The sequence below is a fragment of the Tursiops truncatus genome, chromosome 1 (genome assembly GCF_011762595.2).
Source record: "Tursiops truncatus isolate mTurTru1 chromosome 1, mTurTru1.mat.Y, whole genome shotgun sequence".
Lineage (NCBI taxonomy): Eukaryota > Metazoa > Chordata > Mammalia > Artiodactyla > Delphinidae > Tursiops > Tursiops truncatus.
Genome location: NC_047034.1, coordinates 168,549,069 through 168,575,399, shown reverse-complemented (window position 1 = coordinate 168,575,399; position 26,331 = coordinate 168,549,069). Strand labels below are relative to the sequence as shown.

At 47.0% G+C, this 26,331-nt stretch overlaps 1 protein-coding gene across 1 annotated transcript; it reads right to left on the bottom strand.

Moving 5' to 3' along the window:
- Positions 1-5,297: 5,297 nt before the first annotated feature.
- PLA2G2D (phospholipase A2 group IID) lies at positions 5,298-11,000 on the bottom strand. The gene is made up of 4 exons (XM_033842054.2): positions 10,961-11,000; positions 7,663-7,807; positions 6,913-7,019; positions 5,298-5,473 (listed from the first exon to the last, which is right to left on the bottom strand). Exons 1-4 carry the CDS (start codon positions 10,998-11,000, stop codon positions 5,328-5,330), a joined length of 438 nt encoding a protein of 145 aa, XP_033697945.1. The 3' UTR covers positions 5,298-5,327.
- Positions 11,001-26,331: the final 15,331 nt, after the last annotated feature.

Sequence of the window (26,331 nt, the reverse complement as noted above, 5' to 3'; positions counted from 1 at the left end):
GTTTGATTGATCACAAAGTGAGGGTCAGAGGAGTAAAACCACTAGCCCGAGGTCACACGGCTGGGAAGTAGCCAGTTGAGAGAAACAGGGTAAGTTTCCCTATCAATCCTCATTCGTTCAGCAGCTATTTCACGTGCCTCTGGTGTCATTCTGGATCATTCTGGGTGCTGGTGAGGTGGTGGTCCCTCCCTGAGTTTGTCGTGTTTACGTTTTAGTGGAGCTCTGGGGTGATATAGGCAAGTGGATGAGGAAGTGACGAGGAAAACCATCAGAAACTGTGAAGCAGAGAAGATAAGGCAGGAGACAGGGAGCAAGTAAGGGCGGAGAGGTGGTGGCTTCAGGTTGGCAGGGCAGGGGTGGGGGGGGCTTTGTCTGAGGGAGTGACTATCAGCTGAGCTCGGGGTGACAGAAGGGGCCAGTTTTGCAAAGAGCTCGGGAAAGTACCTTCCAGAAGCCCCAAGGTGGGCATGGCTTGGCCAGGAACCTACAGCAGAGGGAACAGAGAGGCATCCCCCGCACCGCCTTCTCTGACCTGCTTCGAGTTTTCACAAACTGTCTTAAAATCTCGTCTTTATTTTAAGTGAAAAAAATGAGAGGGAGAGAGACAGCAGGTCCTGACTCTGGGTCATCCAGCTGGCCCGGGGTCAGGTCAGCTCTCGGACTGACTTTAGCAAGGATGTCAAGGACCCCAGGTGGGAACACCCTCATCCCCCCTTCAAGGCGAGGGGGCAGAGACAGGGGCCCCAGCCCCACCTGCACAGCCCAGGAAAGAAGGAAGGAGCAAGATCCAGCAGGAAAAACTGGCAGAGACATGGAGAAGTCGTCGGCCCATCACTGCCCTGGGCTGGGCTCCTGCCCTATGGAGGTGGAACCCGACATCCAGGTGAACAGAGGACCAGCCCCTGGTGGGAAGGGGATTAGTGCAGGATAAAGTGCTCCAAATGTGAGGGCTCGAACTGAGAGCAACTGTTATTGTCAATACGATTATTACTCACCATACCTTCCTCCAGGATCCCTCCTTGCCATACCCCAACCTCGCTTCCTTGTCCCTGGGGGTAGCTGCTCCCCTCTGAGGGTCACGGAGGGCTGAGTCAACAACTGTTCTAATAAAGAGTGTGGGAGGTAGGGTGAGACATGGCCCTGGAGCCAAAGAGACCCGGATTCGAATACCAGCCCTGCCATTTATCAGCAAGTGACTCATCCTCGAGTTTCAGTTTCTGCAGCTGGAAAATGCAGGTGACAATTCCAGTGTTCCGAGTGAGTTAAGAGGACCGCGTGAGTGGACGCCACAGGTGTTCAGCGTCAGGGGTTCATTGTCCACCGCTCCCAGCCCCTGCCTTTTCCGAGTCTGACTCTGGAGGAAAGAGGAAGCATGGCGTCTGTGTCCTTCCATCTGCTTCCTTCATCCTGGGGTATGTGAGACACGAGGTGGAGGACAGAAGATGCCTGTGAGCCTCTCCTTCCTTTGTGCCTCTTATCCAATTCCAGTAGCTGGAAATTGGCCCAGAATGAGAACTCACAGGGCAGGAGGTTCTCCCCTTACTTTGGGGACTCTGTCCTGGCTACCCTGAGACCCCATCTGCCCATCCCACCTCATGGTCCAAAGTCCTATGTCTTTACCAACCTGGGATTCATTCATTCATTTATTCATTCAACAATCTATTGATCACCTAGTATGTGATGGGCAGGCACCAACACTAAGGTGCTTGGCTCACAGAGGGTTCTCCAGGCAGAGTCCTCCTCCTGACCCAGCCCTGGACTTGCCCGTCCAACACCAATCCCATCAATAACCCCAACAGCCCTGATTCTGGCAGTTCTCCTCCCCTCAGGGACATTGACAGCCCTGATTCTGGCAGTTCTCCTCCCCTCAGGGACATTGACCTTGTCCCTTCTCAGGAGTAAATAAATCCTGAGGAATCTAAACCAATCATGGTGATTCCATGGTGGTCTGGGGCCACCATGGTTTAACGTGGCCAGTCCTGAGCCAGAGGTCTGCTGGGTGGTGGTGGTAGGGCTTACTAAAGAGAGACACGGAACAGACAACACTTTCTCCTCTGGATGTTATCCTGCCTTGGCTTGAGGGCTGAATGATGGCTGCCATCTTGGAGCGGGAAGGGGAGCCACCCAGAGGACAAAGCCAGCACAGTGAGGGTGGCCAGCCGAGACCAGGAAAGAAACCGGTGCTGATGACATCATCAAGCCACTGAAGGGCCACCTTCCTCCTGGATGTCTTGTCATGTGAGGTGATAAGTGCCCTCATTGTTGAAACCCATCGAGTCACAGTTTTTGGATGGAAGCTTCCTGATCGGTACAAATGGGAGGGGGTGTCAGGGAGCAGAGGGGGAAGAGATTGGGGTGGCATCCTGGCTCTGCCTTTTGTTGGTTGTGGGACCTGTGGAGGTTCCTGTTCCCATTCTGAGCCTCAGGTTGCTCAGCTGTAAAATGGGGATAATAGTGTCCGTATCTGCCAACACTGATACTGTCACAAAGCCATAGAGCCTAGCACAGGGGACCTCTGATGGGCAGGTAGGGTCGCCAGCTCTTGACTGTGTGTCTTGAATAAATGGACCTCGTGTATCATCATCTAACATACACAGCTTTCATGCAGAAAGGAGAGAGGAATTGGGTGGAAAGAGGGCAACACTGATTAACTATTTTCTCCTCCTGTTTCATTCTGGGGGTGACTTCAGATCTGGCCTCTGCATAATGACAACAACAACAACAGTAATAACACAGTTAATTTTGAAAGAGGGATTACTATGGGCCAGGCACTGTGCTAAGGCTTAACATGCGTTAATCTTGTTTAATACATTAGCCTCATCTTCTTTTATTTTAGTATTTCCATCTATACTTCACACACGAGGAAACCTAGATTTCTTATATAAGGTCACCTGGCTGGCTAGTGGTATAATGGAATTTTTTTTTTTTTGGCCGCAGGGCGCAGGTTGCGGATCTTAGCTCCCCCACCAGGGATCGAACCTGGGCCCTTGGCAGTGAGAGAGTGGAGTCCTAACCACTGGACCGCCAGGGAATTCCCTGGAATTCGAACCCAGCACCCGTAGTTCTTTATTCCTATTACGCTCTCCAGCATGAGCCACTGAGCTTCACATGGAAGGAAAAGCCCTTGGTCAGCTGTTTCACAGATGTGTGTTACGGGCAGAAGGGTGTGGGTGGCTCCAGGTGCCCCAGCCGCGTAGCTGGAAATACCGCTAATCACATATGAATGACAGATTGTGACTCCTTATATGAAAATGTTATCCATCCATCCATCCATCCATCCATCCAAAGTTAGTTTCCCTAAAAGCCAAGCCTGAGATGGGAATTCTTATGCAAGTGAATGATTTATTGAGGGAGTGGTCTCAGGAGAAACCTGTAGGAGGACAAGGAAAACAGGATAGGCCAGGGGACAAAGCAAGACATCTAGCCTGACCCCACGAGGAGCACTGGGGCACACAGCGTGTGACCCAGATGGTCCTGCACGAGACGGGGGGCGGTTATGCCCTACATGGTATTATTCTCCCAACTCATTGGTTAGAGGTGGGCGGGGTGGGGTGGGCGATGGGCACGGTAGCTCCCAGCAGCCAAGGGCAACCCTCAAGAGAAGGAGGCCGATGTGAGCACGTGGCAGCCAACACCTGGCTTAGCTGGCACGAACGCCACCCGCCCCTACAACCATCTCTCCATTATGGGCTCCTTTGATCTCAAAGCATTGACTGAGCACCCATTATGTGGGGCAGCAGAGGAAACAAAGATGAAACTGATGTGGCCTCCATCTTCCGGGAGCTCCAGTCTGGTCCAGGGAGGTCAGAGCAGTCTGGACCATCATAGGCCACTCAAGCGAGAGCTTGGCAAGTTGTAGACCCATACAGTGCTGTGGGAGCTCAAAGGCGGGAGTGAGCCCTTAGGACTGGGGAGGAAGCAGCCAGGGAAGACTCCTGTAGGAAGTTGCCCGTGGATCCCAAGGAGCCTAGCATGGGCTTAGCCACCTGGAGACGGCAGGACAGTGGAGCATCGCTGTAGAAGCCCAGGCTGAGCAAAAGCCTGGCAGCGGGAGAGGAACGGGTGCCTGGAGGACACATGGCCTGTGGACCAGGTGCCTGGAGCAAAGGGGGTGGGCTGCTTGGTCCAGCCTGTCAACAGCAAATTGACACTTGCCACTGGCCCTTGCCAACTACCTCTACAAGGACTCAATCACGAGCTGCTGCAGCCTCTGACCTTCAACACCCCTTGAAAGGAGTTCAGGGTGGAGAGCAGAAATGAGGCCCTCTGTGCTCTGGGAAAAACTGGCAGAACAGGCCTTTAGATAGTTAGATATTTTCAGGAGAAGATTTTATGAGCCCAATACTTGCATCTCCTCAAATCTAGAAAAGCACTAAAATCCTTCACGGTGATTTCTGTTCCTCGTGACTGGCCGTAACCTTCACGAGACTAGCAGCAAACTTCTGCAAAAAAATGTGCTCGATGGCCTGTGCTCCCCCTTCACCAAAATCACATATATACTGATCTTCCCCCCTACCTCTTTGAAGCAGTTTCTCAGAGCTATCTGAGGTGCTGTCTCCCAGGCTATAGTCCCCATTTTGCTCCAAATAAAACTTAACTCGCAACTCTCATGTGTTTTTTTTTTTAAGTCGACAAGCCCTTCCCTCAAAAAGTATTTACGGAGTCCCTTCTGGGTTCTGGGCACTGCTCTGAGCACCAGGGATGCAACTGAGTCCAAGACAGACATAGGCCATGCCCGCAAGGATCCCCAAGCTTCCAAGGGAGAGGGACACAGTGCCAGACAGTGCAGGTCCCAAACTCCGCCCCTATCCTGGGTGGTGGAGGACCTTGGGGTTTTAAGAAGTAGAGTCATGCAGACAAAAAGATCAATATCACCCTTTAGAGAGGCCACTCCAGTGGCAGCTTGGACGGTGCATTGGACTGGTGGGGGGGGGGGACCTGGGGAGGGGGGTGCCTGGAGCGGCATTAGAGGGAGGATCTGCTGCACCTCGCCCCCAGACCCCATGCCCAACGCCCGCTGCTTTGGCCTAAACACCATCCCTGGGGGCTCCCTGGCCTTGGCTTTTCCTAAGACCCCATTCCACCCTCAGGGGAGACAGCTGCTGCCTTGGCTGGGAAGATTTAGAAGGTCCAAGAGGCAAGGTGGGGGGTGGGGTGGGGGAAGGCCAAGACCCTCCCTTTTTCAGGGAGTGTTTTAAAGAAGCCAGGCTGGTTCAGGGGTTAGATCCCGCGGGGGGCGGGGGGGGTGGCAGTGGTCCTGCAGGACTTCTGGAGCTCAAGAAGCCAGGAGCGGGGTAGGGGGCGTGGCACGGTGCAGGGGGCTCCTCCTAGCACGTGGGGGTCTGGCCCTTGCATCTGGGCCGCCAGTAGTAACGCAGGTGGTTCTTGTAGGTGTCCAGGTTCCGCTGCAGGCAGAGCGCCAGCTCCATGTCACAGGTGCACAGCTGCTGCTCACACCAGCTCCCCTTGTCAGCTGCGGGGTGGAGGAGGAGGGCACTTAGCATCTATCCCTTCCCCAGCCGGGGCAGGGGTGTCTCAGGGCCCCTGGAGGGAGACACTGATGGCAGCTCAGACCTTTCATGGCTTTTGGTACCCTTGCCAGCTACTCTGACTCTAGCTCTGTGACCTTGGGCGCGGGCCATGGCCTCCCTGTGTGCCATTGCTCCTTTGTTTATTCATCCCTTCAGAAAACAGTTGAGCACCTATCCTGTGGCAGGCCCTGGGGGGAAAGGACTGAAGAGAATGGACACGTGAGGTTCACACCCCGCTGGGGAGGGCAGATATCAGAGAACCACAGAAATGAGTGCCAGCAACTGTGCTACCCGGGAGTGAGGAACAATGCAGGGGCTACGAGATGGGAAACGGGTGGGATCTGACTCAGTGTCAAGAGCCATTTGAGCTGAGATCGGAAGGGTTTGCCCCCATTCCCGAAAGTCAGGGTGGAGGAGGGGACTGTTCCAGGCAGGTGGAACAGCATGCGCAAAGCCTCTGGGGAAAGGACCACGGTGTTTCAGTTTCATGATCTGTAAAATGGGGGTAAGAAGACCTGGACCTACTGTATAGCACTGGCAACTGTACTCAATATTTTGAATAACCTATAAGGGAAAAGAATCTGAAAAAGAATATATATATATATATGTATGTATATATAAAAGATTAAAGCAAGAAGGCAAAGCCCTCAGCACATAGTAAGTGGTCAGTAAATGTTGACTATTACTGTTTTTATTGTTAAGTTTTCAATTAACAGTGACAGCTAATGAGCCCATTCAACTCCCAGCCCTGGGACCTGCCACCTTTCTCTGTGCATGGACCCAGGGGCCAGGTGACCTGGGTTACAGCCCAGGTTTCGTCATTTACATCTGTGTCACCCTGAGCAAACAGTTCACTCTAGTCTCAGTTTCCTTGTTTGCAAAATAGAGATCACCAGGGTGGTGCTGCCTCGTGGCTGGGCTGCTCTGAGGACAAATGATGATGAAAAAATTAACAGTAACGTCGATAGCCTGTGTAATTTATCGAGCATGCATCTGCAGGGCCCATTGTGTCTGCTCTTATTTTAGTTCTTGAATTGACTTTATGGAGTAGAATACTGTTATCTTCCTGAGTTTCCAGAGGGGGTTCAGAGAAGTTAAGCAACGTGTTCAAGGTCACACAGCTGGTTAATGGTGGGTCAGGGATCTAAGCTGAGGTCTGCCAGCCTTCCAGATCCACAAGGGGTCAAAGCCTCTATTGGACCTCTCCATACTCCTACCCACATTCCTGCCTCTCCTCCACAGCCCAGCTACTGCCACTGGACACATGAGAAAAACACAGAGGTTGAGTAGCTTGTGCATTGTCACACAGCACATTAAGGCAATGCAGGCTAGAACTCTCTTCCTCGGCCTCCAACTCCAACCCCGAGGCCTGGGCACTCACAGCACTGGATGTTCCCCTGGGAAGACGTGTAGCTGTAGCGATCCAAGTGAATATTGCATTTGTGGTGCTTCAGGTGAGCGTAGCAGCAGTCATGGATGTGGCAGCACCTGGAGGGAGAGGACAGGGGGATGGTGGTGATGAGTCCTTGGCCAGCTCGGGTCTCTGGCTGTCCCTGCCCCAGAGCAGAAATCGTGTGCCTATCTTGCAAGAGTCAAGGCCTGCAGGGTCTAGTCTTCTTTCTAGCTAACTCTTATTGTTTCCTGTGTACCAGGCACCTGTGCTATCTATGAATTCTCTCTTAAGCCTTTTGACCACCCTATGATGGAGGTGCTTGCATTATCCCCATTTCACAGATGAAGAAACTGAGACTCTGGGAGGTCAAGCCACTTGACCAAGATCACACAGCCTGTAAGTGGTGGATGAGGGGACTGACCCCGGGCCTGGCTGGCTCTCATCCTTCCTCTGGCTGATCCCTAGGGTTGCTGTGAAAACCAAATGTGATCATGGCAAAAAGAGGTAAGACTTTTAAAAAACAATGTTCAATGGCACTGGGGAGTATGTGGGTATTCTAACTAGTTTGGGGTTGAGAGTACAAGGGGGCCTTTAGAGATTCTGGGGAACCCTCCAGAAGGGCTGGGGCTGGATTGGAGCTCAGCGGAGTTCCTAGCACATAGTACCACATGAATAAATGGATGGAGAGGAAAGGGGAGGGTCCCTGGGTAGGGGCAGGGCATGATTGGGAGGAGTTACCAGTCTGTGGCATCTTTGGGTTGGCCTTTGCCACCAAATCCGCAGTGACAGCCATAGAGAAAATAGGAGAAGATGGGTCTCTTCCCCGTCACTCGTCTGATCATCTTGTTCAGGTCCAGTATCCCGCCCTGGGCTGGAATCACACCTGTCAAGGAGCCCAGCCACAAGGAGAGGACATGAATCTAAGTGGAAGCCAGTGGGCTGCAGGCCTGGCATCTGGATCAAACCAATGACCTTGGATAATAAAATGACAACAGGGCTTCCCTGGTGGCGCAGTGGTTGAGAGTCCGCCTACCGATGCAGGAGATGTGGGTTCGTGCCCCGGTCCAGGAGGATCCCACATGCTGCGGAGCGGCTGGGCCCGTGAGCCACGGCCGCTGAGCCTGCGCGTCCGGAGCCTGTGCTCTGCAACGGGAGAGGCCCCGGCAGTGAGAGGCCCGTGTACCACAAAAAAAATAAATAAATGAAATAAATAAAATAAAATGACAACTAACACTAAGGTTATTGAAAATATAAGGATAGTTGGTGAGTGCTTACCATGCATCTTTTCATCTAGTGACATATTGACTCCATCCATCCCATGAGATAAACACTTTTTTTAAAAAAAAATAATAACCTTTTTCTTCTGGTGTATTCTAGGTGTATGGAAAAGTTGTCAAGATCATACAGAGAGTTCTTATATACTCCTCATTCAGTTTCCTCTAATGTTATTGTCTTCTTAGATAATCGTGGTATATTTATGAAAACTAAAAACCCAACATTGGTACTATAAGTACTATTTTTAATCCTCATTTTAGAGATGAACACACTGCGGCTCAGTAACTTGCTCCAGGTCATAGTAGTTGGTAAATAGAAGAGCCAGGATTGAAACCCAAGGCAGTCTGGTTCTGTTCTGTGTCTCTGGGCATTGAGTTCACATTCCATAATAGGAAGACACCCTTCCTCTTACACTCACCCCACCTCCCCAGACCGCCAGCACAGCCTGTAGAGAAATCCACACATTAAACAGCATGCATGGCTCTCGTGGGAAGCAGTGTGATTTAGAAATCAATGATCTTCTTTTCTTTTTTTTTTTTTTTTTGGCGGTACGCGGGCCTCTCACTGTTCTGGCCTCTCCCGTTGTGGAGCACAGGCTCCGGACGCGCAGGCTCAGCGGCCATGGCTCACGGGCCCAGCTGCTCCGCGGCATGTGGGATCTTCCCGGACCGGGGCACGAACCCGTGTCCCCTGCATCGGCAGGCGGACTCTCAACCACTGCGCCATCAGGGAAGCCCCAAAATCAATGACTTTCATGGATATTTTTCATTTCAGTCATAATATCTGCTGGTTAGAGTTGATCATAAGGGGAATTTATTTTATTGGGAGAGAGGAATACATTATGTTGAGTTAGGAGAAATAAAATATATTAAGTCAATGAATTCAGGGGAGAATTTGGGAGAAACAGACAAGGTAAGAGGGGACTGGAATGTACCTGTGTGCAAGCTGGGGAGATGATCCAAGGACACAGATGGAGCCCAGAGTCTCAGGGAGACTGGGCTGGGGAGGCCCCCTCAGGTGACCCTAGTTTTGGAGCCCCTCCCCGCCAAGTAAATGATGTTATAATGAAAGCGCTACACTCAAATGAAGTAAGTAGTAAACCAGGGATGAGCCCCAGATTGGGGAAGGTTGGGATGGGAAGAGGTGGGGTTGGGATGAACTCATGCAGCAGACCAAGGGTTCCATCACAAGCAGGGTGCTTGCCTTGGGCTGTAGGTAAAAGTGACTGGTGGTGTCAGGGACTTGCAGGCAGGTCGTGTCCCCAGCATGTGGGAATCCACAATGCCACTGCTGTTTGCCACGGTGGCTGTAGATGTACGGGTGTTAAAGAGAAACCTTGCTAAGTTTTGACCATCCTAAGGAATGACCCCAGGCCCTCTGGACTTCCGGATTCGGTGATAAGGCACCAGAAAGCAGCCCACTGCCAGGAGAGTTACCGTCCACCCTGGAGGCCAGCCAGGGACCTGAATTCAGAATCTCGCCTTTTTGCTGTACCTCTGTCCCCCCTAAGTCTAGCCCTTTCCATTTCAGCTTAGAAATAGCCACACAAATAAACTCACGCCTGAAGGATGCAGCTGTTCCTTGCCAGGCAAACAATAAATTCAACTTTGATTCAGAATGCTTTCGGGTGGTCTTATTTCTCATAATTTTACAGTGAGGTCAACCCAGCCCTGGGAAATTGAGGAGCTCAACTTGTGGTCATGAGGGCTTCAGGCACTGGCTTAGCTTGACAGAAATACCTGCCTGGGTTACTTTTTTCCATCCTCAGTTGTCACTGAAGGGGATGGAGCCCTTTCTCCCAAGGGTTAGCGGCAGTGGCAGGAGGTAACATCACTACTATCTCGTGAATGTGCTGTGTGTTAAACTATTGCTCGCTTACTATTACTTACACTTGCTAAACACTTTGTAAACGTTTTCTCATTAGAGTCCTTCTAACAACCCAATGTAAAGGGTGCCATTGTGCCCACTTTACAGATGAGGATATAGAGGGGTAGGGGGACTTGGCCAAGGTCATACGACTGGGAGGTGATGGGCCAGCATCTGAATGCAGGTTCATCTGTGTATTTTATCTCTATACTGTATTGCCTCTTTGCATCTGAGAGATGAATTTCTGCAGCTTGATTGCAATTTTCCTAATGGTTTTTACGGTAACCTTGGAGATGTGTTCCTCTTGAGAATTTGGAAGTCCCCAAAATAACACAAAACCACATTTAAAAATGCAAATCCTTTCTCAAATCACATATTTTGAGATGGCTCAAGAAACAAAAACGCCAGTTTGCCAGGAACCAGATTTGTACATTTGATCTGCTAAAGATCGGATGGAAACTGCCCCATCTCCCAGCGGTCAACAGAACCCTCTTCCCAGGTTCAAGGGAGATAATGAACATGCAAGAGTTCTAAAAATGTAGAGTGCTGTACATAGGTAAGAGGTTGCTATTATCTGGTCAAAGGGACAGAGGGGAGCAGATCCATTTCTATAATTTGTGTCCGAAGTACCAGAGGCATCAGTTCAGCTGGACCACAGTTTCTGTAGTTTCCCGCCTTCGTATGCCACACAGCTTGGCGGTCCAGAGCTCTCTGGCCGAAGCCACTGTTCTAGGGGACTGACAGCCACGGATGGCTCCTTGCAGGAGGCCAAAGAGTTGGGGACTGCGAGGCCAGGGCAGTGAGGATCAGAGCAACAGCTCAGCTTAGGAAAGAGATATAGGGCATCTCCGCTTCCCTCCCTGCCTTCCCAGCTGTGGGTCCTGTCCCCACTTACCAGCAAACACCACCAGCATGCACAGCGAGGCAAGTCGCATGATCCCAGCACAGAGCAGTGGAGGCAGCTGCTGGAAGTCCCCTTCCATGCTAGCAGCTCTTTATATCAGATGCAACCCTACTGGATGCATGTACCCCTCCCAGCTCTGGACGAGGTCACCCATACTCTTTGTTTCCTCTTTTCCGGCAATGAGGAATTTTATGATTTTTGTTTCTAATATCTGTTTTTTCAACTTTTTGATTGCAGTAGAAACAAGTTCAGAGTAGAAGATTTGGAAAACATAAGCGATGAGAAGAAATTTAAAATCACTTGTGAATCCATTCATCACCATTCATTTTTTAAAAAAAATTGACATACAACATTGTGCAAATTTAAGGTGTACAACATATTGGTACATTATATATTATAATATGAGTTGTCATGGCAGCAATAATTAGCACTTCTATCATGTCACATAATTACAATTTCTTTTTGTGGTTGGCATAATTAAGATCTAGTCCCTTAGCAAGTTTGGCGATTTTAACACAACATTGTTGTCTATATTCACTCTACTGTCTCTAGGACTTATTTACTACTTGTTGCAAGTTTGTACCTTTAAACAACTTTGGTCCTATCCCTCCCCATCCCCTACTTCCTGGTAACCACCATTTTACTCTTTGTTTTTATATGTTTGGCTGTTTTAAATTCCACATATAAGTGATATTATACAGTATTTGTCTTTCTCTGTCTTACGTCTCACTTACCACAATGCCCTCAAGGTCTATCCATATTGTTGCAAATGGCAGGATATCCTTCTTATTACGGCTGCATAATGTTCCATTGTGTATATATATATATATATATATATATATATATATATATATACACTCACATACATGGCATCTTTATCCCTTCACCCGTTGATGGGAGCTTAAGTTGTTTCCACTATTAATACTTTGGTGTATGTCCTTCTGGTTCTATTGCTATATACATCTTTCCACACTTTTCCCTGACCGAATTAGGAAAATGTTACAGGTAGTACTTTGTAGTCTGTCTTTTCATTTACTAAAATAACTTGAACATATTTCTATGTTGTTAACTATTCTCCTGCAGAAATGTTTTGAAAGGCAGCCTTGTATTCCATTATATGACTATGCTCTTCATTTAACAAATCCCCTATTCATGGGCATATAGGTCAATTTCGTACTCTTTTAGACCATACAGTGGTACAGTGAAAGAAATCTTTGTTGTTAAATCTCAGTTTCTGCCCAAAATTGTTTCTATAGGATCTACTCCTTAAGTGAACTTGCTGAGTCAAAGCACACACACAATTTGAAGGCAATTGACGTGTGTTGAGTGTGTTGACTACTTACCCTGCGGAAGGTCTGCCCCAGATTACAATGGGAATCCTAATGAGGCAAATGGTGTGGACCCAGCCCAACTAGGGTGGAGATGCTGATGGCAGGACACACATGGCATTACAAAGGGATGGTCTGCCACAAAGGCTCCACTGGTAACCTTCCAAGGTTTGGTGGAGAGTCCGTGAGACCAGAAATTGGGTTTCTTCCGTGCCCGTCATATAGCTGTTCAAGAACACAGTGCATAGGCTGACCTCTTTGCTGCTAGCTAATCAGTCCACCCAAAAAAGCGAGACACTGCTAGGTATTCTCCCTCTCCCTCTCCCAGCCCTCTTCGCTCTCTCTTTTCAATCTAATTTTCCTCTGTTCCTAGACTCAGTCACCAACTGATCATCTCCTATGTGAGAAAGCAATCTGCATGCAAAATAATGAAGCAGCAAGTAAATGAAATGTCTCTGGCATATTCTTTGACACTCCTCCCCTCTGTGTGCTCAGTAGTCATTCCCTGGTGCTCTTACCAATGTGGGACCTTACTGTACAGTCTTCTAGATCTGGGGTCTTGATGGGACATAGGACTTCTCTCCAGAGCCCCAGCTTCCCCCAGGCTGGTATCATTTCGGCAGGAGCAAAAGTAGCCAGGACCTCTCTCTGCTGCTTCCAGAATAGATGCTACAAAAAGTTCTCAAAATCTGCTGTCCCCGATACTCCCAGAGGCCCCAGCGCACAGCTGAAAGGCTGAGTTTGAGATCAAAGGGACTGTGTTAAAACTCTGGCTTCTTCTCTTACCAGCTGTGGGACCCTGGGCAAATCACCTGACCTCATGAGCCTTGGCTTCCTCGTTTGCAGAATGGGGACAATGTGGGGGCAACAGTCCCTCCCTCCTCTGACTGCTGTGGGGTTTAGAGAACACATGCACACAGCACACCACACCAAATCTCACCCACAGAGACGATGCCATTATGGTGATCACAACACGGGCTATGTAGCATCACGTGGAGGTGAAGAGGCCGAGACGTGGGATTCGAACTCAGGCTGCCTCCCCAGTGTTCCAGCTGCTTCACTGGGAGAAAGCTGCTCGGCTCCGTCTTCCATTTCCTCATGTGTGAAATGGGGCAGTGATAGTGTTACTGAACCGAACTTGGGTCTGCTTGCCAGCATACAGTAAAGCCAATCTACTGACCTCGGGCTGTGGTGAACCAAAGTGCACCGTGTATTGCAGGGTGCCAAGCAAGGAGTCCAGGCCGCTAATGCTCAAAAGGCTTGAATTCCTCTGGTGGCTTTCAGGGAAAGGTTTTTAAAGACAGGGTGAGGGAGAGGGGGTTGCAGGGTGTGTGATCAGCTCATGGACATTCTTCTGATTGGTTGGTGGTGAGGTAATTGGGGGTCAATCTCATTAACCTTCTGGTTCCAATCATTTGGAGTCAGCTGTTAATCCTATCCACTCTATCATCTCAGTGTATTTTTTTCTCCCTAGAAATGTGACCTGGGTTTTTAAAAAAATATCTTCTATGTTTCTAATTAACATGCTCAAGCTTTCCTCTATCTTCTTAAACATATAGAATATAGTTATAACAACTGTCGTAATGTCTTTATTTACTAATTCTATCATTTGCATTGTCTCTAGGTCTGTTTCTATTGATTGCTTTTTTTTTTTCTTATTACGACTTTTAGGTCACCATTGCTCATTGTTATAGAAAATACTATGGGGAATTCCTTGGTGGTCCAGTGATTAAGACTCCACAGGGGGCACTGGTTTGATCCCTGGTTGGGGAACTAAGATCCTGCATGCCTCCCAGCATAGCCAAAAAAAAAAAAAAAAGGAAAAGAAAAGAAGGCACTATGATAATAAAGCTTTGTCTATTTTTAAAAGGGGGTTTCTCTAAAGTAGGTTTCCAGAAGTGAAACTGCTGAATTAGAAGATTGAAGCGTTCTTAAACTTCTTCCTCTTTCTGAAATTCGTAGGAATTTAGAAACTCCCTTGCTTCTGGTTCCATCAGCAGCATATAATAATTAGAACTGGTCATTTCCTGAGACTTGCCAGAAAGTCTGTATTTTTACTTTCCTGGAAACAGTGGGGAGAACACTTGGTGATACTATTAGGCCACAGTCCATCAATATCTCCAAGTGGTGGACAGAAAGGAGCAGGAGAGGACTTAGACACTGAAGTGCAAATTCTATTAAGAATAGTTACCATCAGCTGGGGCTCAGAGAGGTTAGAAACCCGCCTAGCGTCATACAGCAGGTACGTGGCAGAAATTGGGTTAGAATAGAGGTCTGCCAGAGCTGCCCTTACTACGTGCTAGGCACTGTTCTAAGTAAATGTAAGCAGGTAGTGCCCTAATCCCCATTTTACAGATGAGTCCTTTTACCCAGGGGCTACTTTCTTGCCCTCCCAACATAGATGGAGGTGGAAATGAGAAGAGCTGGCAGAGCCTGGAGACTGCTGCCCCCAGCCTCAGTGCAGAGAAGAAGGTGGACTCCCATCTCCTAAGAGACACCCCCGTGGGTTGAGAACATGTCCTTTCAGCCAGTGACCAGCGTCCTCCACTTGATGCAGCCCTCCCCGCAAAGCCCCATTTACTGAAATGATCCCATTGCCTGAATTCCATTCATGATGAAAACTGCCAGAGGGGGTTAGAGATGCAGCTCAGGATTACTGAAGGTTTGCAGGGGAAGAGGAAATTTAAAGAAGCTGGGCTTAACTACAGATTATCATACTAAGTGAAGTAAGTCAGACGGAGAAAGACAAATATATGATATCACTTATATGTGGAATCTAAAAAAGAAGAAAAAGATACAAATGAACTTATTTACAAAACATAAACAGACTCACAGACTTTGAAAACAAACTTATGGTTACCAAAGGGGAAATGTAGGGGGAAGACACAAATTAGGAGTTTGAGAGTAACATATACACACTACTCTATATAAAATAAATAATCAACAAGCACCTACTGTATAGCACAGGGAAATCTACTCAATATTCTGTAATAACATATATGGGAAAATAATCTGAAAAAGAATGGATTTATGTAGAACTGAATCGTTTTGCTGTACACCTGAAAATAACACAACATGGTAAATCAACTCCACTCCAATATAAAATAAAAATTAAATTAAAAAAATAAAAATAGGAAAACAGGTTAAAAAAAATAAAGAAGCTGGACTTCCTCAGGGTCTTCTGAACTTCATCTCTGATACCATCTGGCAGGGGGCGAGGAGGGAGGGAGAGATTTGAGATTCCTTTGTTGGGTAGTGACCCACTTTTCTCCCGCTGCACCCAAGCAGAACTAAAGTAAGTGAATTAAACAACCAGAAACCACTCGATGTCTGTCTGCTGCAGAATGGTAGATGGCGTGATTACACCACATCGACAAACCACAGCTACACATAACAACCCGGAAAAATCTCACAAACATAATGCTGAATGAAGAAAGCTGGACACAAAAGAGTACAGGTTGTAAGAGAGATTTATATGACCTTCCCAAATAGTCAAGCTAATTGGCGCTTTTAAAGATCAGGACAGGGGCTTCCCTGGTGGCTCAATGGTTGAGAGTCCGCCTGCCGATGCAGGGGACACGGGTTCGTGCCCCGGTCTGGGAGGATCCCACATGCCGTGGAGCGGCTGGGCCCGTGAGCCATGGCCACTGAGCCTGCGTGTCCGGAGCCTGTGCTCCGCAACGGGAGAGGCCACAACAGTGAGAGGCCTGCGTACCGCAAAACAAAAACAAAAACAAAACAGAAAACAAAACAAACAAACAAAAAAGTCAGGACAGTGGCTACCCATTGAGGGGCATGGTGACTGGAGGGGTTTCTAAGAGGGTTTCGGGGGTGCTGCTGAGACCCTGTCTCTTTGGGTATTGGTTACATTGGTGAGTTCATATTCTGAAAATTCATCTAGCTGTTCACTGTTGTTTCTTTTGGCCACACCATGTGGCACGCGGGATCATAGTTCCCCGACCAGGGATCAAACCCGTACCCCTCCAAGGGAAGTGCAGAGTCTTAACCACTGGGCCAGGGAAGTCCCCAGGCTGTTCACTTTTGATTTGTATATTTTCATGTATATGTTATACATCCATAAATTTGAGTAATAACAATAATAATGAAGATCATGACAGTAAAAGCAAGTGGACTCAAACTTCACTAGGAAGTATTGGCTTGGCCAAAAAGTTCATTCGGGTTCATTTTTCCCGATTGAATTTTTTGGCCAACCCAACACTTCAGATACCCTTCTAGATGATCACATATCCTTCTGGACGATCAGATAATCTTTCTAGATAACCCAATATCCTTCTAGGTGATCCAGTATCCGTCTAGATGATCAGATATCCTTCTAGATGTTCAGACATCCTACCAGATTATGAACAACTGAAGTTGTGTAGTAGAAACAAATTTCTACTTTGATACCAGGCAAATCTGGCTTCGAATTCTAGCTTATTCACAGCATTACTTTGATTACATTACTTCATCTCCCTGAACCTCAGGTTTCCCATCTGAAACTGGGACCAGTCACGCTTCCTCTGAGGCTCGTTGTCATGATTACAGGTAGAACGGTTGGCACACAGTAGGTGGTCAGTAAATGCATGGCACCTGGTGACCCCTCCGCCCAGGAGAAAAGAGTTTAAAGTTCTGACCTCCCCTCACACCTCAGGCCCAGGGACTCTTGCTTCTAAAGGATGGAGTTGGTCACAGAGCAGGGAATTTCCACTTTGACCTCTCAGACAAGTGGCCACAGAATTATTTTCAAAATCACTCAAAATCCCCCTCCAGGCAGCTTCAAGACGGTCATTGCTTGAAGGTTCTTCTTGTTTTCAGACTTGGCCTGGGCCCCTGCTGCCTTCCTCAAGGTCACATCACCCTGGGGGGCAGCAGAGCCTGGGTGTTCAGGAGGTTAGACAGGCCTGGTGTGGATCCTGACTCCCCCTCTGCTTCCTCATCTGTGAAGTGGGCTGGAGGAACATGAGAATGTCCAGCTATCAGAGTTCTTGTGAGGATTCTGAGACATGGGGCACAGACGGTGCTTGTTGCAAACGGCAGGTGTGGGTGGGGCCTGGTACCACTTTGCACAAGTTGAATTGGGTGGAGGTGGTTTGACCTGCCTCAGGAGTTGGGGGGTGTGACTGTGGACACCAAGAGATTTGTCTGGTGGCTTTGGCCGGAGCCCTGTGGAGAGAGCTCTGCAGAAACTCCAGGCGTAGGCTCTGGTCACTGGGAGGGGCTCTGCAGGGCACAGGGGACAGAGGGGTGCAAACGTGGTGCAGGATGGGTGTGGCTCTGAGGCTGGAGGGTAGGGAGACCCCACTGGGCCCCTGAAGGCCCACAGCTTTGGGGTGCTGAGGCCTCCAGGAACAGCTGTGGAGGTGGGTTTGGGGAGCAGAGCAGAAGACTGAGAGCCTGGGGTTCCCAAGGCTACCTTGGAGACTCCCAGAAATAGCGGCAAGATTTTACTTCGTGGGGTCTTAGGGAGGGGCTGACTTATGTGGGCCAGACAAGAGGCCAGAGGCATTTCTTACTGTTAATCTGATTCCCCCAGGGGCCCACAGCCTCTTGAGAGATGGAATATTTCCTGCCATATCAGAAAACAAAGGATGTCAATGTCATCAGCGATTGCAGCCCCCCAACGTGAGCCGGTGAACCCTGAGAAAACTCAGGAAGGGAAGACTGCCTGCCATCTAGCAGCCATCAGACTGCAGCCACTCGCTACAACGAGCCCTGAGGAACCTCAGGATATGAAAACACAGGATACTGGCCTCAGATAGCTGAGGTGCATATCAAAGGAATGATTTCAGTGAGCCCAGACTCTTGCATCTTCCCATACATAGAAAAAATGCTAATTCCTTAACTTGGGATATCTGGTTTTTTTAATTCACAATAATCTTTTGATCTTCCTGACTACCTGCGCTTTGTTGCAAAACTCCTATGTATTCTAGCTCCCCACCTCCGGGGAGCAGTTCTCTCAGGGTTACTTGAGATGCTGCTTCCAGGGCTTGAAGTCCTAAAAATTCCCACAGAATGAAACAGGACTCTCAACTTTTAGGCTGTGAATGTTTTTTTTTAAGTCGACACTCTTGAGACCTGGCGGAAGGGTCTACCCAAGAGACACACCATTCACTCCATAGGAAATAGCAATGTTTTGCCTTTTACATGAAGTCTTTGATCTCACCATGTGTATGGTGGGTATCGTCTGTCCCATTTGCGGATGGGGTTAGTGGGGCTCTGAAGGATCAAGCCACTTCTCAGGCAGAGCACCGGCCAGACCCAGTCTCCTCACTTTCAAGTCTGATTCTTTTCCAGTGGGGCATCGCCATGGGCTATATGCACAATGGGTGGTGTTATGGGCTGAACGTGTCCTCCCACCCTGTAAAATGTATATGTTGAAGTCCTAGGCCCCAGTATCCTATTTGGAGATAGGGTTTTTAAAGAGGTAATTAAGTTAAAATGAGGTCATTAGAGTGGGTCCTATTCTAAAATGACTTGTGTCCTTATAAGAAGAAGAGATTGAGACATAGACAGGTACAGAGGGACAAAACCATGTGAAGACACAGGGAGAAGATGGCCAGCTGCAAGCCGAGGAGAAAGGCCTCAGAAGGAACCAACCCTACTGATACCTTGTTCTCCGACTTCCAGCTTCTAGAACTGTGAGAAAACAAAATTCTCTTGTTTAAGCCCCACACTCTGTGGTGCCTTGTTATGGCAGCCTGATCAAGCCAACACAGTTGTTAAGAGAGCCCAGAAATAATAATGGATGCATAGGCAGGCTTCCTGGAGGAGGTGAGCAGCTGCTAGTCATTGCCCTCTTTCTTCTGCTTGGTCCTCTTCCCCTCCCCACAATGTCCACATGCACCGTGCCTGCAGTAGAGACCTGGTCTGAGGGACTGGCCTGGTCCTCAGGCTGCTGCCTGTAACCAGGCTTTCCCTGACTCACAAGGCTGAGCCCAGCTTGTTGCTTCAGTTTCCGCCTCCATAAAATGGGAATAATGTCCTTTGAAGCCTCCCTCCTCCAGGGTCAACTGCTTAATGATTAGGAATTATTTGGCGATATAGTCATTATATATGTGTGTGTATATATAAAACATTTTTGTTGTAAATGTAGAAGCAGTATATGTTTCTTAACTTTTTGTTTCTTTGAAAGTCAACTTTATTGAGGTACAATTTCCACAAAATTTGGTATAGCCGGTCTTTTTAATTTCCGGCTCTCTAATAAGTATTTAGTAGAATCTCGTGTGGTGTTAATTTTCATTTCCCTAATGATGCAGAGCATCTTTCTCTATGCTAATTTGTCAATCAATATCTTCTTTGGTGAAGAGTCTGTTCAAATCTTTTGCTCATTTTTAAAAATTGAGTGGTTTGTTTTCCTATTATTGAGTTTTGAGAGTTCTTATATAAATTCTGCATACAGGTCCTTTATCAGATGTGTGATTTGCAAATATTTTCTTCTGGTCTGTGATGTGTCTTTCTGTTATCTCAGTAGAGTCTTTAGAAAAAGCAGAAGTTTCATTTTCCTGAAGCCCAATTTATTGTAGGCTTCATATCTTCTATATTCTCTTCTGTATATCATGCTTTTGGTGTTGTACCAAGAAATCTGCCTAATCCAAGGTCACAAAGATTTTCTGCTACGCTTTCTTCTAGAAATTTTATACGCTTAGGTTTTACATCTAGGTCTATGATCCATTTTTTAAAAAAAGATTTTTAAAAAGCTTTGGTAGAATATACACAACGTAATATTTACCATCTTAACTACTTTTCACACTGTCGTGCAACCATCACCACCATCCAGCTGCAGAATTCCTTTCCTCTTTGCAAAACTAAAACTCTGTACCCACTAAACAAGAACTCCTAATCTCGCCCTCCCCCTCCCCTCCTCCCTGGCAACACCATTCTTTCTGTCTCTGAATTCGACTCTCTAAGTACCTCATACGAATGGAATCATGTAGTATACGTCCTTTTGTAACTGACTTATTTTACTTAACACATGCCCTCAAGGTTCATCCAAATGGCATGTGTCCAAATTTCCTTCCTTTTTAAAACTGAATAATATGATCCATTAAAAGAATAGCTTGGGGCTTCCCTGGTGGTGCAGTGGTTGAGAGTCTGCCTGACAATGCAGGGGACATGGGTTCGAGCCCTGGTCTGGGAGGATCCCACATGCCGCGGAGCAGTTAGGCCCGTGAGCCACAACTACTGAGCCTGCGCGTCTGGAACCTGTGCTCCGCAACAAGAGAGGCCGCGATAGTGAGAGGCCCACGCACTGCGATGAAGAGTGGCCCCCACTTGCCGCAACTAGAGAAAGCCCTCGCACAGAAACGAAGACCCAACACAGCCAAAAAAAAAAAAAATAGAATAGCTTTACAGAAATATAATCTGCATATCACACCATTCATTTGAGTGTATAATTTGATTTTTTTTGGTATATTCACCGTTACGCAACCATCACCACAATCTAATTTTAGAACATTTTCAACATCCCCCAAAGAAACCCTCCCCATTAACAGTTACCAACCTCCTCTACCCCACACTCCCTCCCCCAAGCCCCAGGCAAGCAATAATCTGCTTTCCGTCTCTATAGAGTTGCCTAGTCTGGAATTTCATATAAAGGAAATCATATAATATGTGGCCTTTTGTGGCTGGCTTCTTTCATTTAACATAATGTTTTTGAGGTTCATCAATGTTATAGTTCGTATCAATATTTTATTCCTTTTAATTGTTGAATAATGTTCCATTGTATAGATATTCCACCTTTCATGTATCTATTTATCAATTGATGGACATTTGTTTTTCCCTGCTTTTTAGTTATTATGAATGATCCTGCTATGAACATCTGTGTGCAAATTTTTGTGTGGGTGTATGTTGTCATTTCTCTTGGGTACATACCTATATACCATATATATAGCCATCCTAGTGGGTGTGAAGTGGTAACTCATTATGGTTTTGATTTGTGTTTCCCTAATGACTAATGATGTTGAGCAACTTTTCATGTGCTTGCTGGTCATTTGTTTATCTTCTTTGGAGAAATGTCTATTCAAATCCTTCGCCTATTTTTAAATTGGGTTGTTATCTTTATTGTTGAGTTATAAGAATTCTGGACCCAAGTCCCTTAACAGACATATGATTTGCACATATTTTATCCTATTCTGTGGGCTGTCTTTTTATTTTCTTAGTGGTATTGTTTGCAGCACAAAATTTTTAATTTCGATGAAGTTCAATTATTTATTTATTTATCACTTGTGCTTTTTTTGTAGTATCTAAGAAACAATTGCCTAACCCAAGGTCACAAAGATTTACTCTTATTTTTTCTTCTAAGTTTCTTCTGAGTTTTATAGTTTTAAGCCTTACAGTTAAATCTATCATCCATTTTGAGTTAACTTCTGTGTATGGTGTGGGGAAGGAAACCAGTTTCATTCTTTTGCATGTGGATATCTAATTGTTTCAGCACCATTTTTTGAAGACCTCTTTCCCTATTGAATTATCTTGGCACCCTTGTTGAACTGTGATCCATTCTGGTTAATTTTTGAATATGGTGAAATGTATGGATGAAATTATCTTTTTGCCCTCCCTCCCTCCCTCCCTTCCTTCCTTCCTTCCTTCCTTTCTTCCTCTCTTTTCTTCATATTGATAGTCAATTGTTCCAGCACCATTGTTGAAAATCCTCCACCAGGGCTTCCCTGGTGGCGTGGTGGTTAAGAATCGCCTGCCAATGCAGGGGACACAGGTTCGAGCCCTGGTCCGGGAAGATCCCACATGATGCAGAGCAACTAAGCCCGTGCGCCACAACTACTGAGCCTGCACTCTAGAGCCCGCAAGCCACAACGACTGAGCCCGCGTGCCACAACTACTGAAGCTTGCGCGCCTAGAGCCTGTGCTCCGCAACAAGAGAGGTTACTGCAATGAGAAGCCCGCACACAGCAACGAAGAGTAGCCCCCACTCTCCACAACTAGAGAAAGCCCGCATGCAGCAATGAAGACCCAATGCAGCCAAAAATAAATAAAAGAAACAAAAAGAAAGAAAATTCTCCACGGGATTGCCTTTGCACCTGTGTCAAAAATAAATTTTCCATAAATGTATAGGTCTAATTCTGGATCATCTATTCTGTTCCATTGATCTATTTGTCTATCTTTATACCAATCTACACTGTCTTGATTAAAGTAACTTTATAAGCCTTAAAATCAGGTAGTATAAATCCTGCAACTTTGTTCTTCTTTTCAAAGTTGATTTGATATTCTAGGTCCTTTGCATTTCCATATGAATTTTAGTAGCAGCTTGTCAATTTCTACAAGAAAGGTCTATTAGGATTTTGAATGAGAGGGCATTGACTTTAGAGAGCAAATCGCGAGAATTGGCATCTTAACAATATTCAGTCTTCTGATTCATAAACATGGTCTTTCTTGATTTGTCTGGGCATTGTTTCATAGTTTTCAATGCACAAGTCTTCCATATATTTTGTCAGATTTATCCCTAAATATTTCATATTTTTGGATATTATTGTTAAAGTATTTTTTTCAATTTCATTTTCCAGTTGTTTATTGCTAGTAAATAGAAGTACAATTTTCTTGTATTTTCATCTTATATCCTTCTCCCTTGCTACTAAACTCAGTTATTAGTTCTAGCAGGTTTTTTGTAGATTCTACGGATATTTTTTTTTACATAGACTATCATGTTTATGCCAATAGACACAATCTTACTTCTATTCCAATCTGAATGCCTTTCATTTCTTTTCTTGCCCTAGTGAACTGCCTAAAACCAACAGTAAAACATTGAATAGAAGTAGTGAGAGTGGAGATTCTTGTCTTGTTCCTAATCTTAGATGGAAAAGTAATCAGCCTTTCCCCATTAAGTATGATGGTAGCTGCAGGGTTTTTTTTGTAGATGCCCTTTTTCAAGCTGAGGAAGTTCCCTTCTATCTCAGTTTTCTGACAGTATTTTTCAAAAATCAGGGACAGATGTCAGATTTTGTCAAATGGATGGGTTTTTTTGAATTTATTAAGGGGTTTTCTTTTTTAGTCTGGTAATAGGGTCTTTTTAGTCTGTTAATCATTGATTGATTTTTTAGTGTAAAACCAAACTTTCATTCCTCACTTGATCACTTTGTATTTTCCTTTTTATAACTTGTTGGACTCTGTTTGTTAACATTTTATTAAGAATTTTTACATCTATGTTCATGAGAGATATTTGTCTGTAGTTTTATTTTCTTGTAATGTCTTTATCTGGTTTTGGTGTCAGAAGAATAGTGGCTTAATAGTATGAATTGGGAAGTATTTCCTCCACTTAAATTTTCTAGAAGAATTTGTGTAGAATTGTGTCCTCCCAAAATTCATATGTTGAAGCTAACCCCCATTATCTCAGAATGTGACTGTATTTGGAGATAGGGTTTTAATTGAGTTTAAATGAGGCCATTAGGGTGGTCCCTAATCCAATCTGACTGGTTTTTATGAGAAGAGGAAATGTGGACACACAGAGACAGCAGGGACGTGCATGCACAGAGGAAAGACCATGTGTGGAGCCGTCTGCAAGCCAAGAAGAGGAGCCTCAGAATGAAACCAACCCTGCCGACACTTCGGTCTTGGACTTCTAGCCTCCAGAAGCGTGAGAAAGTGAATTTCTGTCGTTTAAGCTACCCCGTCTATGGTACTTTGTAATGGCACCCCTAGCAGCCTGATACAATTAGGATTATTTCTTCCTTAAGTATTTGGTTACATTCACCTGTGAAGTCATCTAGACCTGGGGTTTATTTATGAAAAGGTTTTAAACTGCATGTTCAATTTGTTTAATAGAGGTAGGGGTTATTTCCAGTTGAGTGAATTCATGTTTTTCAAGGAAAGTGACTGTTTCATCTTAGTCATTGAATATACTGCCTTACATTCATTTTAACACAAAAAAATGACAGACAGTAAAACCACCAGTTATTCTACTGTCTAAAAATAACCACGGCTAATGTTTTGCTGTATATCTTCCAGATAATTTTTATGCATGTGCCCATCCACCCCTCAACAACCGCCCCCCCTTTTGTTTTTAGTTTCCAACAGTCTTTTTTTTTAATTGGGGTATATTTGCTTGACAATGTTGTGCCCACCCTGCTTTTCTTTTGTTTGTTTTACAGAATTGCTATTACCTTTAATATCCAGGTTTTTTGTATCGTTAAATCTTTGTAAACATAATTATGGATGGATGGTTAATCATTTGCTTAACTAATTCCCTAACTTAACGGGCTTCTGATGGAGGAGCGTCTAAAGAACGCCGCAGTCAGCATCCTCTTTCATTGGTCTCTGGGAGCTACTCAGGTTTGTATCTTGGTTTATAGTCCCAGAAGTGGAATTACTGGGTCGACCAGTCTATTGTTGACTTTAGATATTGAGCACTCTGCGATTGGGGGAGGAGGGGGGACGGAGGGGGAGGGAGGGGGAGGGAGGGGGATGGAGCGCCCATCCTCCCCTCAAGGCACCAAGCCCAAAACCAACGCAGCCAGTGGGAGTGTGTGATGAGAAAATGGCACAGGGCTATGTAGAGGCTCTCAGGGCCTCCTCCGCTGCCCGCCCCCCCCAACCCCAGCCATGGCCTCCTTGGCATAGATCTAAGTGCCTCCTGGTTACCTGCATGTTGGCGGCTGTATCCTCAGTATGTGGACTGGACTGGGCCTTACTTCTTGGTTCTTCCTCCTTTGGAGTGAGTTATTAACAGGTATCTGCAAAAATCAAAGCGAGTACTGAACTGTGCAGGCAAGTGAAGGCAGAGACCAGCCTTACCCTTCCACCTCCACGCTCTGTTCTCAGGGAGCTCACAGTCTGATGCGGCAGATGCAGCCCCTGTCCCAGGAGAACCCCCGGCTTTTTTGGAGGAAATGATAGTCTCCTGTTCTCCAGGATCCCTGGTTTGAGTGCAATGTCAAGACCCACAGACCGAAACACATACAGGTGCCTACAAAAGACTGTATAAGCAAGCGCAGGTCAACACCTTCCACGCAGGGATGTGTGATTGGACGCAGGGGGGCTTTTCTAGGATAACTTCCTGGGAAAGAGAAGGGCCTGGACCCGCAGAGAGGAGGTTGGGCAAGGGAAGGGTGAGGGCTGGGAGAATGGGGAAATGACACGTGGGATTGGCCAGCCAGTTGGTTTGGTAGAGCCAGAAGCGCAAGCGGGAAAAGCTGGGGGTAGGAAGGGAAATGCTGGTGGGGGGGAGGGGCGGTTCCCGTCTGTTCTGTGCCAGCAAGTTTGGGACCATTGGGAGGGAAGGGCCAATGGAGACGATTTGGAGTTTTCACTTCCAATGCTACTCTTCTTCCCCCCTCCCTTTTTCCCCTCCCATCATCTCAGTTCATCTCAAGGCTGGAGAACAGGCCTCTGTTTGGTAACAAAGAGGTCTTTATCTGAGCACCTGCCGCATGCCCCCATAGCACACAACACCTGTAATCTGTTATTATCTGTGAGCAGAATCCTTGCTCGGTGATGCCCGGTTATACACATCTTACAGCTGAGAACACAGAGGCCAGGGAAGGGAGCTATCCTACCAGGATCTCAGAGTCAAGAAGTCAGGGTGCTGGGATCGGAGCCCCTGTCTGTGCAACGGTCCACACTGCCGGGGGCTCCCAGGGCTCCAGCCCCGCTCTGTTCCTCCCTGCCCCATCTTTCCCCCACACATGCCACCCCCAAAAAGAGGCAAATGGCACTGACCCCCAGGCCACCAGGATCTCAACCAGAGGTGACTGGGCCCCCCAGGGCACATTTGGCATGTCTGAAGATACCTTTGTTGTCACAAGTGGGGGTGCGGGGGGGGAGGGAGGAGGAGAGGAGCATGGGGAGGGGTCACTACCAGGTCCAGTGGTGGAGGTTAGGGATGCTGCCCAGCCCCCTAGGATGCCTAGGGCGGTCCCCACCGGAGAGGTGTCGGGTCACATGACAGCGGTGGTGGCACAGAGTAGCCCAGATCTGCAGGCTCGCCCTTCCGAGTGTGAGCTGGGGGCTTCCTGCTGGACGCGTGTGCCCGTGCCCCTCCAGTCTTAGCCAGAGGTGGGCACCAGCAGCTTGCAGATGTGGGTAGGCAGT

Bases quoted from the DNA above. Each gene is read 5' to 3' on its own strand.
- PLA2G2D (XM_033842054.2), bottom strand. From the start codon at position 11,000: ATGCGACTTGCCTCGCTGTGCATGCTGGTGGTGTTTGCTG. The intron at 7,808-10,960 runs GTAAGTGGGGAC...GCTCCTTGACAG, and splicing joins CATGCTGGTGGTGTTTGCTG to GTGTGATTCCAGCCCAGGGC. The intron at 7,020-7,662 runs GTAACTCCTCCC...CTCTCCCTCCAG, and splicing joins CCCAAAGATGCCACAGACTG to GTGCTGCCACATCCATGACT.